This window comes from Delphinus delphis, chromosome 11 (assembly GCF_949987515.2).
Source record: "Delphinus delphis chromosome 11, mDelDel1.2, whole genome shotgun sequence".
Classification (NCBI taxonomy): domain Eukaryota; kingdom Metazoa; phylum Chordata; class Mammalia; order Artiodactyla; family Delphinidae; genus Delphinus; species Delphinus delphis.
The window spans coordinates 42304096-42322449 of NC_082693.1; the positions used below are offsets into that span (position 1 = coordinate 42304096).

General features: G+C 39.9%; 1 protein-coding gene across 1 annotated transcript in view; it reads left to right on the plus strand.

Annotated features, from left to right (window-relative positions):
• The first annotated feature begins 437 nt into the window (after positions 1-437).
• The window catches only part of SP1 (Sp1 transcription factor), a 45309-nt gene continuing 27392 nt past the window's right edge, over positions 438-18354 (plus strand). The window contains exons 1-3 of the mRNA XM_060024866.1: positions 438-547; positions 1617-1774; positions 2088-3603. Coding sequence (XP_059880849.1) covers positions 541-547; positions 1617-1774; positions 2088-3603 — 1681 coding nt within the window. The 5' untranslated portion in view covers positions 438-540. The remainder of the gene's footprint in view (positions 548-1616; positions 1775-2087; positions 3604-18354) is intronic.

The following is an 18354-nucleotide window of genomic DNA, read 5'->3' on the forward strand; positions in this document are numbered from 1 at the left end:
TCATCCTATCCCATTCCTGTCTACTTCTTACCTCCTCCCACCAGGACTTTGCCCAGGCACGTCCAGGGTTCTGGTTGGTTGTTGTTCTGTCAGTCCAATGAAAGCTCTTCCTATCACTACCTCTCAGGGAGCCCGCCGGGCAGTTGACTGGCTTCTTTTCAAGCCTATCAACTCTAGTTCCCGCCCACCTTCACTTCCTGCGTCTTTCATTGGCCTTTAAAACTGAGAGAGCGCTCTTTTTGGGCGGACACCTCGCACGCAACTTTGTCTTGCACGCCTTAAGAGTGCAAGCGAGTCTTACCATTGGGCAATCTACCCGTCTTTTTTCTGCAAGTCCCTCCTTTCTCCCTCCCTCATTGGGCGGGGCAGCAGTGAAGGGGCGGGGCCTAGGCCGGGCTTGTGGCGCGCTGCTCCCTCCTCCTTACCCCCCCCCTCCCTGTCCGGTCCGGGTTCGCTTGCCTCGTCAGCGTCCGCGTTTTTCCTGGCCCCCCCCAACCCCCCCGGACAGGACCCCCTTGAGCTCGTCCCTCGGCTGCCACCATGAGCGGTAAGGATGAGTCCACTCCAAGCTTAGGGGTGGGAGGGGAGTGAGGGGGCGCGCGCGAGGGCCGACCGGGCGGTCCCCGCCGTAGGGGGGACGGGCGGGAGGCGGCGGCGGCGGCCTTGGTCCCGCCCGGGGCGGAGGGAAGGGAGGGAGAAGGGGCAGTGGCGGGGCCTCCGCGGAGGAGGGGGATGGGCCACCCGCCCCGGGGGAGGGGGCAGCGTGGCCTCGCCCGCCCCCTGCCCGCCCCGGCCACGGGGGACGGGCCTTACCCCCCACTACTCGGCCGCTCGCCTGAGGCTCCTCCTGCCGGGGGCTGGAGCCGCGGGGGCGGCCCGAGCAGTGCAGGCCCCGCCCGGGCCAACCGCCTCCCTGGTCCGCCCTCTGGTCGCCGCCGGCCCCAGGGCCCTCCCCCACCCCCCGGCCGTAGATTACCCCTCCCCCCCGCAAATTACCCCTCCCCCCCTACCGTCCCGCCCTTTCCACGCCCCTCACCCCGAAACCGCCCTTTCACTCTAGGGCCCGCCCTGTAGCCGCCCCGAAACGCCTGATTTCTAACGCCTGGACCTCTTTAGCCCCTTACTAGTATTCACAGATGTTTCCCCACTCAAACTTTTTATCTGTTCTTTTCCCCTTTCTCTTCCTTTCCTCTTGTTACTTTTTACACTTGAATTTTTCTTTTTCCTTACCTCCTTTGACCCTACTTTTAGCTCGCTTTCCATCCACTCACGTGTTGTTTTGTGCCTTACCTATCCTTTTTTTCCCCAGGATACTTTTAAACTCTTTCAACATGCCCACCGACCTTCACATTTCCTATATCAAAAGCACCTTTTCAGTGTTTTATGAGTTTAATTTTGTGCAAGGGAGAGTCGAGGCCCAGTTTTGGCACCACCTAGCCTAGTTTACATCCTACTGGTCCTACAACTGTTTCTTCTCCCCCAATCCTTTTTTTTCTTAATACTGGCGCCTTTCACCTTCCTGTTAGTCATTTCTGTTTCATCACAGCCTCCTTTACCCTTCCTCACTTTACCCTTCTCCTTTCTCGAACTTTAAGTTATTTTCAAATTCTTTTTAGATCAAGATCACTCCATGGATGAAATGACAGCTGTGGTGAAGATTGAAAAAGGAGTTGGTGGCAATAATGGGGGCAATGGTAATGGTGGTGGTGCCTTTTCTCAGGCTCGAAGCAGCAGCACAGGCAGTAGCAGCAGCAGTGGAGGAGGAGGAGGGCAGGTAAGTGATGATCTGGACAGAGTGGGGAAGGTGTTGAGAGGATGTAAATATTCATAGATGATTGTCTGTCTTTTCATAGGAAAATTTTTAAGAAAGGGCTGAACTTTTATAGATAGGGAAGTAAGCACAGAGAGACAAGTAGCTTGGAGATCCCCCCAAATGAGAATTTCAGCAGTATAGATAGGTCAGCTTTTTGTTTGGGTTTTTTTTGTTGTTGTTGTTGTTTTGCTGTTTATATTTTGTGTACTACCCCCTGGGCTGGCAGATGGGTGTCACTAAAGTAACTCCTTTCCTCTCCTTTATTTCTGGCCAGGAATCCCAGCCATCCCCTTTGGCCCTCCTGGCAGCAACTTGCAGCAGAATTGAGTCACCCAATGAAAACAGCAACAACTCCCAGGGCCCAAGCCAGTCAGGGGGCACAGGTGAGCTTGACCTCACAGCCACACAACTTTCCCAGGGTGCCAATGGCTGGCAGATCATCTCTTCCTCCTCTGGGGCTACCCCTACCTCGAAGGAACAGAGTGGCAGCAGTACCAGTGGCAACAATGGCAGTGAGTCTTCCAAGAATCGCACGGTCTCTGGTGGGCAGTATGTTGTGGCTGCCACCTCCAACCTACAGAACCAGCAAGTCCTGACAGGATTGCCTGGAGTGATGCCTAATATTCAGTATCAAGTAATCCCACAGTTCCAGACCGTTGATGGGCAACAGCTGCAGTTTGCTGCCACTGGGGCCCAAGTGCAGCAGGATGGTTCAGGTCAGATACAGATCATACCAGGTGCAAACCAACAGATCATCACAAATCGAGGAAGTGGAGGCAACATCATTGCTGCTATGCCAAACCTACTCCAGCAGGCTGTCCCCCTCCAAGGCCTGGCTAATAATGTACTCTCAGGACAGACTCAGTATGTGACCAATGTACCAGTGGCCCTGAATGGGAATATTACCTTGCTACCTGTCAACAGCGTTTCTGCAGCTACCTTGACTCCTAGCTCTCAGGCAGTCACGATCAGCAGCTCTGGGTCCCAGGAGAGTGGCTCACAGCCTGTCACCTCAGGGACTGCCATCAGTTCTGCCAGTTTGGTATCATCACAAGCCAGTTCCAGCTCCTTTTTCACCAATGCCAATAGCTACTCAACAACTACTACCACCAGCAACATGGGAATTATGAACTTTACCACCAGCGGATCAGCAGGGACCAACTCTCAAAGCCAGACACCGCAGAGGGTCAGTGGGCTGCAGGGATCTGATGCTCTGAACATCCAGCAGAACCAGACATCTGGAGGCTCACTGCAAGCAAGTCAACAAAAAGAGGGAGAGCAAAACCAGCAGACGCAGCAACAACAACAAATTCTCATCCAGCCTCAACTAGTTCAAGGGGGACAGGCCCTCCAGGCCCTCCAAGCAGCCCCACTGTCAGGGCAGACCTTTACAACTCAAGCTATCTCCCAGGAGACCCTCCAGAACCTTCAGCTTCAGGCTGTTCCAAACTCTGGCCCTATCATCATCCGGACACCAACAGTGGGGCCCAATGGACAGGTCAGTTGGCAGACTCTTCAGCTGCAGAACCTCCAAGTTCAGAACCCACAGGCCCAGACAATCACCTTGGCCCCAATGCAGGGTGTTTCCTTGGGGCAGACCAGCAGCAGCAGTACCACCCTTACACCTATTGCCTCAGCTGCTTCCATCCCTGCTGGCACAGTCACTGTGAATGCTGCTCAACTCTCCTCCATGCCTGGCCTCCAGACCATTAACCTCAGTGCATTGGGTGCTTCAGGAATCCAGGTGCACCAGCTTCCAAGCCTGCCCTTGGCTATAGCAAATGCCTCAGGTAAGGCTTGAAATCTTTCGTATTTATCTCCAGAGCTACTTAGCATCCCAGCTGAAACTATTGAGTCTAAAGAAGGGAGTAGAATCTTTTGAGGGTAACACTTTCTTGAGGGCAAGTCAGTTAGAGAAATAGCAATGATTCTAAGTCATTTGGAACTGACTTAATGGAACCTTTTTTTCTTTTCCTCAGTTAATCTGATGAGAAAGGAGCCCTTCTGGGCAATGTCCCTGGGGTCTCTGTACTTTCAGTGCCTTTGGTGCTACAGAACAAGGGTCGGCAAACTTTTTCTGTAAAGGGCCAGACAGTAAATATTTTAGGCCTTGTGGGCCACGTGTGGTTTCAGTTACATGTACTTTTTTGTTTGGTTTTTGCAACACTTTAAAAATATAAAACCATTCTTACCAGTGAGGGCTTTATTTGGCCTGAGGGCTCACCCCTGCGGGGATAGGAATTGGTTATAAACTTAACCTATTTGTAGGGCAGTTATTAAATCATCAGATACCTCTTATGAACTGTAAGCAAGGGAAAAGTGATGGATTCCAAAGGACTTTTCAACAAAATAAGTTCCCTGGTTAATCTTTAGTTAACAAGAAGAGCGTACCCTCTGAGCAAGCAAGGTTTAATTTTTTCAACTCCTACTTACCTTGAAAGTACTTATGTGTATTTTTAATAAGCTTCTTAGGTGATTCTTTTTTTGTTTAATTAATTTATTTTTTGTTTCTTAGGCTTCCTAGGTGATTCTCATACTTCCTATATTAGAGAGCCACTTCCTAGTCTGCTTTGAAAGTAGTGTGTGGTTGAGAAGGGAGGGGCGAGAAAGGGAGTGGGGACCAGAATGGAGTTGGGGAGGTGGAGCTGAGAGGAGTTGGGAATAAGGAGAACTTTGAAGGGGAAAGAGTCGTCAGGGAAGAGGTATATATTGGAATGTATGTTGAATCAGTTGATGCTACTATTCAGTCATTTATTTTGAACTATGTTCACTAGTATTGGTTAATTTGAAATTTAAAACATTTATTTTAAAAGGTGAAAGTTAGTTTATTTAGAATTTATCATTTAAAATTCCATGGTGATGGAGCTAATCTTTAATAAAGCACATTAGGATACATACACATTTTTATATTATGGCATGATATATACAAGTTATGATGGGAAATAGTTTAATACCACCAAACTTCTACTTCTGTTGGAATATGTGTGGGTTTATTAACTGTTTACTTTTATTATAGAGTTCTCATTCCGTTTAGACTGGTTCTTATGTAAGAGAGGATAACAAATAGGCAACCATATTTCCTGCCTCTTGCAGTTTAGGAAAATCTGTGCTGGGGAGGTCTGCTCAAGTTCCCTGCTTTCTCACAGTCTTGTAGTGTGTTTAAAATTAGTACATTTTGAGCCTTAACAGACAGTAATTTTCTTAGTGAATTGGAGATCTTGGAATAGAAAGTTAGAGCTGGAAGGGACCTGAGAAAATCGTCTCATACAACTGCCTTATTTTCTAGATGAGTACTTTGAGATACTGGGAAGCACTTAAGTGATGAGACTACTTGCTGTTAGTTCTAGTCTGGGGCATTCATTACCTGTTAGTTTTAACTTGGGACATGAGAAATCCTTTAGACTGTTTAAAATGTTTCGGAAAAGATATTTTTGTTTCTTTGAAATTTAAGGCTCTAGAGCTGGCAAGTTTTTTATAGGCTAAAAATTATGGGAGTAGAAATGGGAAAAGTTTAATAAAAACTGAACCCAACAGCCTGGAAAATTAGACACTTTCTGGGTAATCTACATTTGTGTGTTTGTTTTCTCTTTGCTCTTAGGTTGTTGTATCCAGCAGTTTTGCTCTTCAAAGGAAAGCAAAACTGAGATTGTTCTAGTTAGTAATAATTTGGATCCTTTCAATTTTTAAACGGTTTATAACTTCAGCTCTAAGGAACAGTTCTGAGACACTTTCATTGCTAAATCATGCTCTGGGGAAGTCTGCCATTTACTATGTCATAAGATAGGGCTACCGACCTAGCTGTTACTGATGGTCTCTGAGCTCTAGAAAATGCATGCCTTTTTGTAAGGTAGCAGCAGTTTGACATTCACTAAGGAGAGAATGAGGCTCTGAAAGGCCATTTTGTGAGAGTTGAGATTGCTTTATTAATAGTGGTTTCTGAAGATACATGTTTCTTTCTGGTTAGTCATACTTGTGCAACATTTTTTTCCCCTTCAATTGATCTGACTTCAGCCTTAATGAAAGATAATAAAGTCATTTCCTGGAAGCTTAGTGCTCCTTAGCTGTTGTGCGGCTGCTACAAAGTGTCTCATATATAGTTATTTCTGATATATGGTTTTTCTGGTATATAGTTATTTTATTAGAAAAACTCAACCTCTTGGCAGTATGATGTAGTGGAAAGAGCTTTGGATATGAAATCATGTTGTAAGCTACAAGATACAGAGAGGTAGGTAGATAGCACTCTGCAAAGTGAGACATTATTATTACATGGTTGTGGAAGACTGCAGGTTAGTATGTTTACTTTTCTTTTCTTTTTTTTTTTTTTTGGCCACACTGCACAGCTTGTTGGGATCCTAGTTACCCAACCAGGGATCTAAGGAACCCATCCCCCTTCCCCCCCACCGCCCCCCAGCAGTGGAGGCAAGGAGTCCCAACCACTGGACTGCCAGGGAATTCCCACATTTATTAGTTTTTAAAGGTGACGTTTAAAAATCTTCTAAGCTCTCATTTTGACTTTCACTATGTTTGTTTGCTTGAATATACAGGCAAAGGCACAAACTTAGAACCAAATAAGCCCGCCGTCTCTGTATTCCTGTTTTTCACAGCTCTGCCCCTGGTGGGTGGTAGTGAAGAAGAGACCACCCAGTAAACTGAGTTTAGTTTCCAGACAGTGAAATGATCTATAGGCTCTTAGTTTTTGTTGTTTTTTAAGTTAGCAGCTTTTTTTTTTAATCAACACCCTTTCCCCTTTATCAGCACCCTTTTCCCTTTCATTTTCTAGTCATATGCTCAAAGATCTTGGTTTTTTGTTTTTTTTGTTTTTTTTTAAGCTTAAAGCTTCAGATTTTTTCTCAGCCACTGCTAAATCCAGAAAACTCTTCCCCCAGGTTGAGGAGGGGCCTGGTTTTGAAAGACTTAGTTTGGATGACTTTGTGGGAGTTCTGCCTAATAAAGAGTGCAGGGGTGGGCTTTGGCAAGAGAATAGAGCACATTTCCTTGATGGCTATAATACACTCAAGAAGCAAATTTCAGGCACTAAAAATAAAAATTTCACATCTGCTCAGTTTTATCGGGGTCAGGAAAATGTCTCCTCTTAGAAGTTAAGTTGAATGCGATACCAGAGTTGGTTTGCCAAGTGTCGCTAAACTTGGGGTCAGATTGCTGAGACCTAATTTGTTAAGAGAGTTGTATTTTAGACTAGTTCATTTGAACATTAGTGATAAGTAGGTTTAGAGGATTTAAATGTGTTCAAAATTAACATTCTAGTGCAAAAGGTCATACAAGAGAATTTTCTATTTTAAAATAATAATACTCTTATCAAATATAAATGTTTCTGCGTCATTTGTTGTATCTAATATTATATTTGATTCTTAGTGTGATTTTTTAAGTGCTTTTTAAACGAGTTCAGTTTAAGTAGAAAAGGTCTCCTTTAAAACGTAGGTGCCTTGATTGATTTGAAAAGACTGAGAAGGCAGTCTTGAGACCTTTTCAATTGCTCCTATTTATTCATTCCAGTGGCTTTCTGTCAATGACGTCATTGTTAAATCCTGTTGCATTGTGTAATGTGGCCATTTTAGTTCTTAATTAAATAACGAGCACAAGGGTGCCTAGTGTTTCAGAAAAATTTAGTATCTGTTCTCATATCTCCCTTTCCCTTTAATTGTTCTACTTTGTAAAGTAGCATATAAATGTTGGCACTAAAAATTTAGTTCTGCTCATTCCTTGCTTCTGATTGTTTTGTTTTCCCTCCTTGAAAATGTTTTAAATGTAAGATGAACATCTGTAGAAAAGCTTTATTACATAACGCTTTGTAAGTTACTGGTTGGGTGTCTGTAAACATTAATAGATAATAATTAGTTGAAAATTTTCAATTTGCTGTTTAATTGAAAAACGGCATATTTTTCATATTTCATACAGAAGGGATATCACAATAGTACTATACCTTTCTGTAACATTTAGCATTATTATACAGGCCCTGGTGTTCTGAAGCATTATTTAAAAGGTATATGCCACACTATGACTACATTGTTAATACTATTCTAGGTTTTAAGAATTGGGCCCCTTAAAAGACCCTGAAAAAGTTTCTGAAGAAAGTTTTTTTCTTCAGAGTTGGTTGCAAATCTGGGCTGTAATTTGAATTTATACTTTTCCTTCCAGTGTTTTTTAATTTTAATTATTTATTTATTTAAAAAATATTCGTTTATTTATTTGGCTGCTCCCAGTCTTAGTTGCGGCACGGATCTCTGTTGTGGTGTGCAGGATCTTTAGTTGCAGCATGTATGCGGGATCTAGTTCCCTGACCAGGGATCGAACTTGGGCCTCCTGCACTGGGAGCATGGAGTCTTAACCACTGGACTACCGGGGAAGTCCCTCACTCCAGTGTGTGTGAAACTCTGAGTGGCTTATGGAAACTGCATAGTATAACCCGTTTGATAAGTTGGGCATGCCTGTCTAATTTACTATGAATCCTTCTCACCCTATATCTGTGTGTAAAATAAATAATAATTTAATGATTTCAAAGAAGCGGTTAAAATATAAAATACCCAGGTCAAGACAAAGACTTGCCCATTACAAGATGAGAGAACTCAGTTAAAAATCTACATCTTTGAAAAAAAAAAAAAAATCTACATCTCTGAAGGAATTCCCTGGTGGTCCAGTGGTTAGGACTCGGCTCTTTTCACTGCTATGGGCCTGGGTTCAGTCTCTGGTCAGGGAACTGAGATCCTGCAAGCCGCACGGTGAGGCCAAAACAAAAGAAAAACAAAACAAAAAATCTACATCTCTGAAAAAAAAATTTGAAACGTTTTCACAGGAAATCAAATATTTGCTGCAAATAATCTAAGTAAGGTTAAATGCTATTGAGATGGATCATTTCAGATTATTCCATATGTTCTTCATTAACTTGACCCTGTTTGGATTGCTTAGAAGGGGGGTGAGGATCCTCTCCAATTCCCTCCTTTTTTTAAAAAAAAAATTTATTTGGTTGTGCTGGGTCTTAGTTGCAGCAGGCGGGTTCCTTAGCTGCAGTTCGTGGGCTCCTTAGTTACGGCATGCATGTGGAATCTAGTTCCCCGACCAGGGATCGAGCCCGGGCCCCCTGCATTGGGAGCATGGAGTCTTAGCCACTGTGCCACCAAGGAAGTGCCTCCAATACCCTCCTTTTGGAAACCTAAGGTGTAGAAAGATTCAGTGACTTGCCAAAGGTCACTGACAAAATTTACAGAGTGATAGAGGTCTTCTGACTTCAGATCAGTATCCTTTCCATTACACTACTACTCTCTCTTTTTTTTAAATAAATTTATTTGTTTATTTTTGGCTGCGTTGGGTCTTCGTTGCCGCATGCGGGCTTTCTGTAGTTTCGGTGACCGGGGGCTACTCTTCATTGTGGTGCACGTGCTTCTCATTGCAGTGGCTTCTTTTGTTGCAGAGCATGGGCTCTAGGCGCACGGGCTTCAGTAGTTGTGGCTCGTGGGCTGTAGAGCGCAGGCTTAGTAGTTGTGGTACACAGGCTTAGTTGCTCCGTGGCATGTGGGATCTTCCTAGACCAGGGCTCAAACCCGTGTCCCCTGCAATGGCAGGCGGATTCTTAACCACTGCGCCACCAGGGAAGTCTGAATTTTAGCAAAATTTATTGAGCATTTATTGTGTGTCTGATGTGTTAGGCTCTTGGAATTCATTGAAACAGGTATGTTCCCGGGCCTTCTTGGAGCTCCAGTTGCTGTTGCGTTATAGTTACCTACACTTAGTACAACGAGAAGCCCACGCACCGCAATGAAGAGTAGCCCCTGCTCATCGCAACTAGAGAAAAGCCCATGCACAGCAACAAAGACCCAACGCAGCCAAAAATAAAATAAATTTATTTAAAAAAATAAATAAAAATGCTGTCATGTCCTTTAATACTTGTTTTTACTTTTATTTATAATTTTGGCTCAAGTTTGTAAAAGAAGATGCATGGAAAGAGGAAAGAGATTTGTATATATATATTGTGATGTACTTAATGATATTTTTGCTTGGTTGCTGTTAAATCCCTAGCATTTATGTAGTTTTAGGAAAAATTGATTAAAACGAAAGAATATGAAAAGTAATATAGATATTTTTAAATAATTATTTTTAATTGTGGTAAAAACCACATAACATAAAATATACCATCTTAACCATTTTTAGGTGTACATACAGTTCAGTGATATCAAGTATATTCACATTGTTATGCAACAGATCTCCAAAACTTTTTCATCTTACAAAACTGAAACACTACCTATACCTATTAAAATCCTATTTCCCCCTCTTCCCAGCCCCTTGCAGCCATACAAAGTAGGTTCTACTTTGTATTTCTATGAATTTGACTACCTTAGATCTCTCATGTAAGTGGAATCATAGGGTATTTGTCTTTTTGCAACAAGCTTATTTCATCTAGCATAATGTCTTGTGAGCTCATCCGTATTGTAGCATGTGACAGGATTTTCTTCCTTTTTAATGCTGAATAATATTCCATTGTATGTATATACTACATTTTCTTTATCCGTTCATCTGTGATGGCCATTTGGCTTTCTTCCACCTCTTGGCAATTGTGAATAGTGTGGCTGTGACTTGGGTGTGCAAATATCTCTTTAAGATCCTGCTTTTAGTTCTTTTGGATATATACCCAGAAGTAGGATTGCTGGATCATATGGTAATTCTATTTTTTTTAATTTTTAATTTTTTCATTTATTTATTTATTTCTGGCCGTGCCGTGCGGCTTGCGGGGATCTCAGTTCTGCGACCAGTGATTGAACCTGGGCCCTGGCAGTGAAAGCGCCAAGTCCTAACCAGCGGAACGTCAGGGAACTCCCAAGTAATTCTGTTTTTAATTTTCTGAGGAAATGTATTTTGTAGCTTTGCTTTTAGCTTCTATAAACAAAGATTTTCAAAAACTACATTTCCCTACTATGTTTTCAGTTAGAACTACATTTTAAGCTTTTTTGTCTGATTATAAGATTATTTCCAGATAAGATTATTTCCAGATTTCCTATAAGATTATTTCCAGATTTTGTAATCTAATGGAGCAAGATCATTAATACACTATAGCTGATATCCAGCTGCTTTTACATTATTTAAATACGGATATTTGTAATGTAAGATGCTTAAAATGGAGCTCAAGGATTGAGATTTGAGACAGGAATTATTACCGTTTAAGATTGCACATGAAAAATTGTCATGATAGGGAATTCCCTGGCGGTCCAGTGGTTAGGACTCCAAGCTTCCACTGCAGGGGGCGAGGGTTTGATTCCTGGTCAGGGAACTAATATCCCACAAGCTATGCGGCACGGCAAAAAAAAAAAAAAGGGAAAAAAATTGTCATGATATACAATGTTTTTTTTTAAATTTTAATTTTATTATTTTTATTTTATTTTATTTTAATAAATTTATTTTATTTATTTATTTTTGGCTGCATTGGGTCTTTGTTGCTGCGCGTGGGCTTTCTCTAGTTGTGGCGAGCAGGGGCTACTCTTCATTGCAGTGCGCAAGCTTCTCATTGCAGTGGCTTCTCTTGTTGCCGAGCACAGGCTCTCGGTGCGCGGGCTTAGTAGTTGCGGCTCGCGGGCTCTAGAGCACAGGCTCAATAGTTGTGGTGCATGGTTTAGTTGTTCCATGGCATGTGGAATCTTCCCAGACCAGGAATCGAACCCATGTCCCCTGCATTGGCAGGTGGATTCTTAACCACTGTGCCACCAGGGAAGTCCTGATTTTATTATTTTTTTAATACAGCAGGTACAATGTTGTTGTTTTTTTTTTTTTAAGGGAAATTGGGGCCGGATTGTGAAGGGTCGTTTATTTTGCATTTCTTTTTTTTTTTTTTTTTTCGGTACGCGGGCCTCTCACTGCTGTGGCTCTCCCGTTGCGGAGCACAGGCTCCGGACTCGCAGGCTCAGCGGCCGTGGCCCACGGGCCCAGCCGCTCCGCGGCACGCGGGATCCTCCCAGACCGGGGCACGAACCCGTGCCCCCTGCATCGGCAGGCGGACTCCCAACCACTGCGCCACCAGGGAAGCCCTGCATTTCTTTTTTATATTTATTTTATTTATTTATTATTTTTGGCTGTGTTGGGTCTTCGCTGCTACACGCGAGCTTTCTCTAGTTGCCTGAGCGGGGGCTACTCTTTGCGATGTGCAGGCTTCTCACTGCGGTGGCTTCTCTTGTTGCAGAGCACGGGCTTTAGGCATGTGATCTTCAGTAGTTGTGGTACGCAGGCTCTAGAGCGCAGGCTCGGTAGTTGCAGTGCATTGGCTTAGTTGCTCTGCGGCATGTGTGATCTTCCTGGACCAGGGCTTGAACCTGTGTCCCCTGCATTGGCAGGTGGATTCTCAACCACTGCGCCACCAGGGAAGTCCCCACATTGTATTATTTTTAACTGAAATGTGAAATTCAGATGCATCCAGACTTAAATTACTGATGGTTCTTTGATTTATTCCTGAAAACATTCTGATGAATAATTGACTTAAGTCTTAAAATTTTATTGCAATAACCAGAATGGAGACGTTATAAAGTATTATCATATTACATTATCTAGATGGGTTTTACCATAAAAATTTAAGAAATAGGCATTTAAACTTTAAGAAATAGGCACATGTAATAAGGGTTACATGAAATAGGCACTTTCATTTCCCGTACTTCTTTCCTAGCATTGAAAATTTTTACTCCATGGACTGTTTGGTTTTAATCGTAGCTTTGCTTGCAAAGGAGTTTGATGCTGTTTAAAAGTGGTACCACCCAAGAAATTGGTCCCTTTCCAAAAAGCTAAGCATCAAACTTAAACAAACCTTTCATTTTTTTAGCTCCATAAAGCGTCAGTATTAGAGATAGTATTGTCCAGAATGATTCTCTTAATGAGAATGTTACTGAAGGACTACTAATGTTGCATCATCTGAAGACCCCCTCATAAAAGCAAGGTATCCCAGGACCACAGTAGAGCAGATGGTTTGGAGATACCTGGCATTGTGCTCAGCATGCTCTACAATATTGTACCTAGAGGAAACAAAAATATAAAGGCTATGTTTGGAAAACATGAGCTTCTGTTCAGAAGTCAAGTTCTAAGGCTTTTCTAGTTCTGGTTCAAAACCACCATCAGGCCCATGCAGCTGCCTTCTGAAACCTGAAATGGAGGCTGAAAATGAAAGCTACTGCTGCACATGAATGGTTCTGTTTATAAATGAGTCACATTGTGTCATGTCTCCTGTTTTCTTATACCACCTCCACACCACCCCCATTTCTATTCCCAACCTCCCGTGAGATGTTGGTACTATGAACAAACACAGGCACTCGCTAAAGAGTACTGTTTTTTCTTTTTTTTCCTGTTTGCTATGCTGCTGTTAGGAGGGAAAATGAAATGACTCCTTGAAAGTACAATATAAAAATCCACAAAATTGTTGGGAGATTGGGAACAGTTGTTGGGAAAAGTTTTTCTACTTGGTTAGTACTCTTCTGGATGGGAAGTTATAGATGACTGACTGTAAGTGGGATCTTAAAGCCAAAATACTGCGGTTTGTTTTTTGTTTTAAATACTGTTTTTGCAGATGAACAAGTCTCACATCCTGTGTAGTATAAGATTGAACAGTTTAGCTGGACGAAATAACTCCAGCTCTGAAACTAGAAGTAATTGAAAATTCTTTGTGAAAGAAAAAGAAAGTTTGCCCTGAATGAGATATTCAGTGTAGATAGGGGAGTGATACACTAGGATCCAAATCATAACTTTGCTTCTTACTGGCTATGTGACTTAGGGGAAGTTCTTCATACGCTATGAGCTGAGGTTTCTTTATCTGTAAAAGAGAGTTAGTATTAATATTTACCCCCATGGGATTATTAAGCTTAAATGAGGTAGAGAACATGTGAGAGCACATAATAGGTGCTCAACACATATTAGTGCCCACCTCTCAATAAAAGTTCTGTCTTCCATCCATTTAAAAGTAGGATTTTAATCACTTAGTTGAAGGCAGCTCTTTCAAGTTGTTGTATCTAGACCTTCACGTTCTTTCTCACCCATTATGTTTCTTGTCCATTGGTGTAGTCATTGAACTACCACAATTGCCAAAGGAAGTAAATTCCAACCAGTATGCTTTGTTCTTTCATAAACCATTCTAGTAAAAACAGTAGTTGACAGTAGAGGTTTTTAAGATTACCCGTGGATTTTCTGTTTCTTCATCTCTCGTTGGCCTGGTTGTGAACTTGATAGACAGTTTGCTAGAAAAACATTCTCCTTGATGAACACTTTGTTGACACTTCATATAATGATAATTAGGTTTCTCAATTTCTGTTTCAATGAATCATTTTTCTGTCCCTATTTTCTTAAGAGTTGTTTGGTTTTCTGTACATTAAAACAATTTTATTTTTTCCTTTTACCTTTCTAGAACTTGGTTTTACTCAATCACTGTTTTACTTCCTTTTGTAATCTCAGCTAATTCCTGTCTCACCTATCTCACCCCCACCCCCCGAGAAAAAACTCAACACTTCAAAAATGATTGTGAAATAATTTAAGACATCTAGGCAGGTGTAAAGGATAATACAGTGGATATTCTTTTACCCATATCCCAGGTCACAAAATGGTACATTATAAATATTATTAAAGCTCACAAGATTTGTCTGCCCTTCTAAAATTTTTTAAAATTGCTGCTGAACTGTATGTTTTATCAAGTAATGGTTGTGTATGTAAACTCACTTGTTTTAATCTTCTATCGCAAAAGGAAAGTAAAAAATTGAGAAACTGGTTAGGTCTGAACCGACTCAATTTAGTGATTTTGGAATTTCTTGACTTCTGTTCATCTAAGAACAAGGATGATTATAGCTGCTTAGTTCTTTCTGGTGATGTAAATTCACAGATGTACAAATACATACAAACAAATATCTAAGACATTTGTTAGCTGCTCTTTGTACAGTTTTAGGTATGTCAGTGTTTTAGATCTTAAATGCCTGAAGGGCAGGAACCACCTCTGTTTTTCTTTATACAGAGCATGTTTGGTACCATAAACATATAGGTGCAGAATACATGATCTAAAGGGAGAATACTGGTTACGCACACTGCTATGTAAATTACAGTTTCATTGTGGGAAATGGGGAAATTCAAAGCATTCACTTTATAAATATCTATAGAGCTAAAATTAGAAAACTTACCTTTGAGGATAGGAAAAAATTTTTTTATTTTTTTGGCCATGCTGCGTGGCTTATGAGGTCTCAGTTCCCGAGGGATTGAACCCAGGCCAAGGCAGTGAAAGCCCAGAATCCTAACCACTAGGCCACCAGGTAACTCCCTAAATATATTTTTCAGTAACCTGTTTAAGTGATATTGGTAAAAACATTAAACAATGCAAATAATACTGAAAGTAAAATAAATATTATTCAAATAATAATGAAAGTAAAGTAAAAATTTATTGAACATTAACTATCCAAAGAAAATCACTGTTGAAATTTTGGTGATCATCCTTCCAGATATCTTTTTGTACCTTTGTGTACAATTTACAAAGAAGTCTGCATATTGTTTTATGAAGTAGAATCATACTGTTCACAATTCTCCATAATCTTATATTTACTGAACAGAATATCATAAACATATTTTCCATAAATAATAATAAATATACATCTACATCATCATTTTAAATGATTGTATGGGAATTCCTTAGTATGTTTGTACTAGGATATGCTTAACCCTACTGATATACTTTTTTTCTAAAATTTCACTGTCATAAGTAATGCTCTGGTGAATATTGTTGTTTATACTTTTTAGATTAAAATTTTGTAAGTGAGCAATTCTACTTCTAGGTATATTTCTAGGAGAAATGAAAACGTACATCCACACAGAAACTTGTACACAGATGTTTGTAGCAGCACTATTCATAATACCCAAAAGGTGGAAACAACCTAAATGTCCAATGGATAAACAAAAGTAGTATATCCATTTGATGAAATATTATTCAGCCATAAAAAGAAATGAAGTAGTGTTACATGCTACAATGTGAGTGAACCTGGAGTTAAGTGAAAGAAGCCAGACCAAAAAAGGTCACATATTGTATGATTCCATTTATATGAAATATCTAGAATAGGAAAATCCATAGAGACAGTGATTGCCAGAAGATGGGGTGAGGGGAGAATGGGCAGTGATTCGTTAATGGACAGAGGGGCTTTTCTAGGGTGATGAAAGTTTTGAAAATAGAGGGAGGTGGTAGTCGCACAACATCGTGAATGCACTAAATGCCACCTAATTGTACACTTTTTTTTTTTTTTTTTTTTTGCTGTACGCGGGCCTCTCACTGTTGTGGCTTCTCCGATTGCGGAGCACAGGCTCCGGATGCGCAGGCTCAGCGGCCATGGCTCACGGGCCCAGCCGCTCCGCGGCATGTGGGATCTTCCCGGACCGGGGCACGAACCCGTGTCCCCTGCATCAGCAGGCGGACTCTCAACCAGTGCGCCACCAGGAAAGTCCGACACTTTGTTTTAATAATTCTTCCTTTATGAAAGTTTTAATATTTTCCCTTATTACTACTTAAAATTTTTTTTTCCTAATTAGTCTCTTATTCTTTCAGATGAATTGGACATATTTTGTCAGGTTCCCCTAATAAAATCTTTTGGAATTTTTATTTTGATTGACTCATACTATACTTTCATTATTTTCTTATTGATCCTACACATTTCTTGCTAACTTTAAGCTTCGTATTGTATAGTTTTCGTTGCTATTGCAAATAGGATCTTTTCTTCCATTTTATTTCTAACTGGCTCTTATTTGTATATAGGAAACCTATATACAAATAGGTTTGTATATATATATACATTTTACATATATATACATTTTATATATATACGTATATATACATTGTACATATATATACATTTTATATATATATATATAAAATTTTATATTTTATATATATATATTTTATTTTATATATATATTATATATATATATTTTATATATATACACATTATATATATACATATATATACATTGTACATATATATACATATATATGTACAATATACATACATTGTACATATACATATATATGTACATATATATACATTTTAAAATTATAAAATATACATGTACATATATACATTTTAAATATATGTACATTGTATATGTACATATATATTTTATATTATAAAATATACATGTACATATATACATATGTACATATGTGTATGTACATATATGTACATACACATACATGTACAGACACGTATATATGTACATATGTACATATATACATTGTATATGTACATATATATTTTATATATTATATACATATATGTACACATATATATGTACATATATACGTGTATATATATGTACATATACATATATATACATTTTAAATATATGTACATTGTATATGTACATATATATTTTATATATTATAAAATATATATGTACATATGTATGTATATATACATTTTAAATATATGTACATTGTACATATATGTATATATGTACATACATTGTACATATACACATATATGTACATATATATGTACATATATATACATTTTAAAATTAATACACTTATTGTGTGTTAATTTTAAAATGGCTGTATTACAATCTTATTGCTTTCAATAATTGTTAGTGACTTTCTTTAGTGATTTTTAGTTATTTTCCAGGTATACTGTCATGTCATCTACAAATAATTTTACCTACTCCTTTTTAATATTTGCACCTCATTTCATTCTTGTCTTTTTAAATAAGAGTCACAATAGTAGGGATCCTTGTTTTATATTTCACTTTCAGAGGGGTGATTTTAAATTACTGCATAATATTATATCAAGTTGTTTGCCACAGTTTATTTCTCTTTTGTCAAATACTCAGGCAGTTTCAAGATTTCCTGTATTTTAAATATAGAATATAATAGAACATATAGTTTTCTCATTTTATTTATTTATTTATGGCTGCGTTGGGTCTTCATTGCTGCATGTGGGCTTTTCTCTAGTTGCAGCTAGCTAGCAGGGGCTACTCTTCATTGTGGTGCGCAGGTTTCTCGTTGCACTTCTCTTGTTGTGGAGCACGGGCTCTAGGCGCACGGGCTTCAGTAGTTGCGGGCTCAGCTGCTCTGCGGCATGTGGGATCTTCCAGGACCAGGGCTCAAAGCCGTGTCCCCTGCATTGGTAGGCGGATTCTTAACTACTGCACCACCAGGGAAGTCCAGTTTTCTCATTTTAAATCATTTTCTTAGAATAAGTCCTCAAGAGTATGTTAGCTGATTCATTTATTACATAATCAGTATTAAAAGAACAGAACAGAAAACTCAGAATACGTTAAATAAAATGCATACATCTGAATTATTCATTGCCATATTAAGCAAAAGTTGAAGGATACCAGTTTAGGAAAAGGAATTCACAAATGCATAGATGAACATCTGTGTATTTTCATGGAGTAGCATTTCCATCTTTTATTCTTTTGTCATACTGTCATTGACAGTTTAAAGCTGTGATGTGTTTCTGTAACACTAGATATAAATAGAGTATCTGCTTAGTATTCAGTAAACTGGACAAATTAAGACAAGGAGAAGTCTAATTCTCATATTAAAA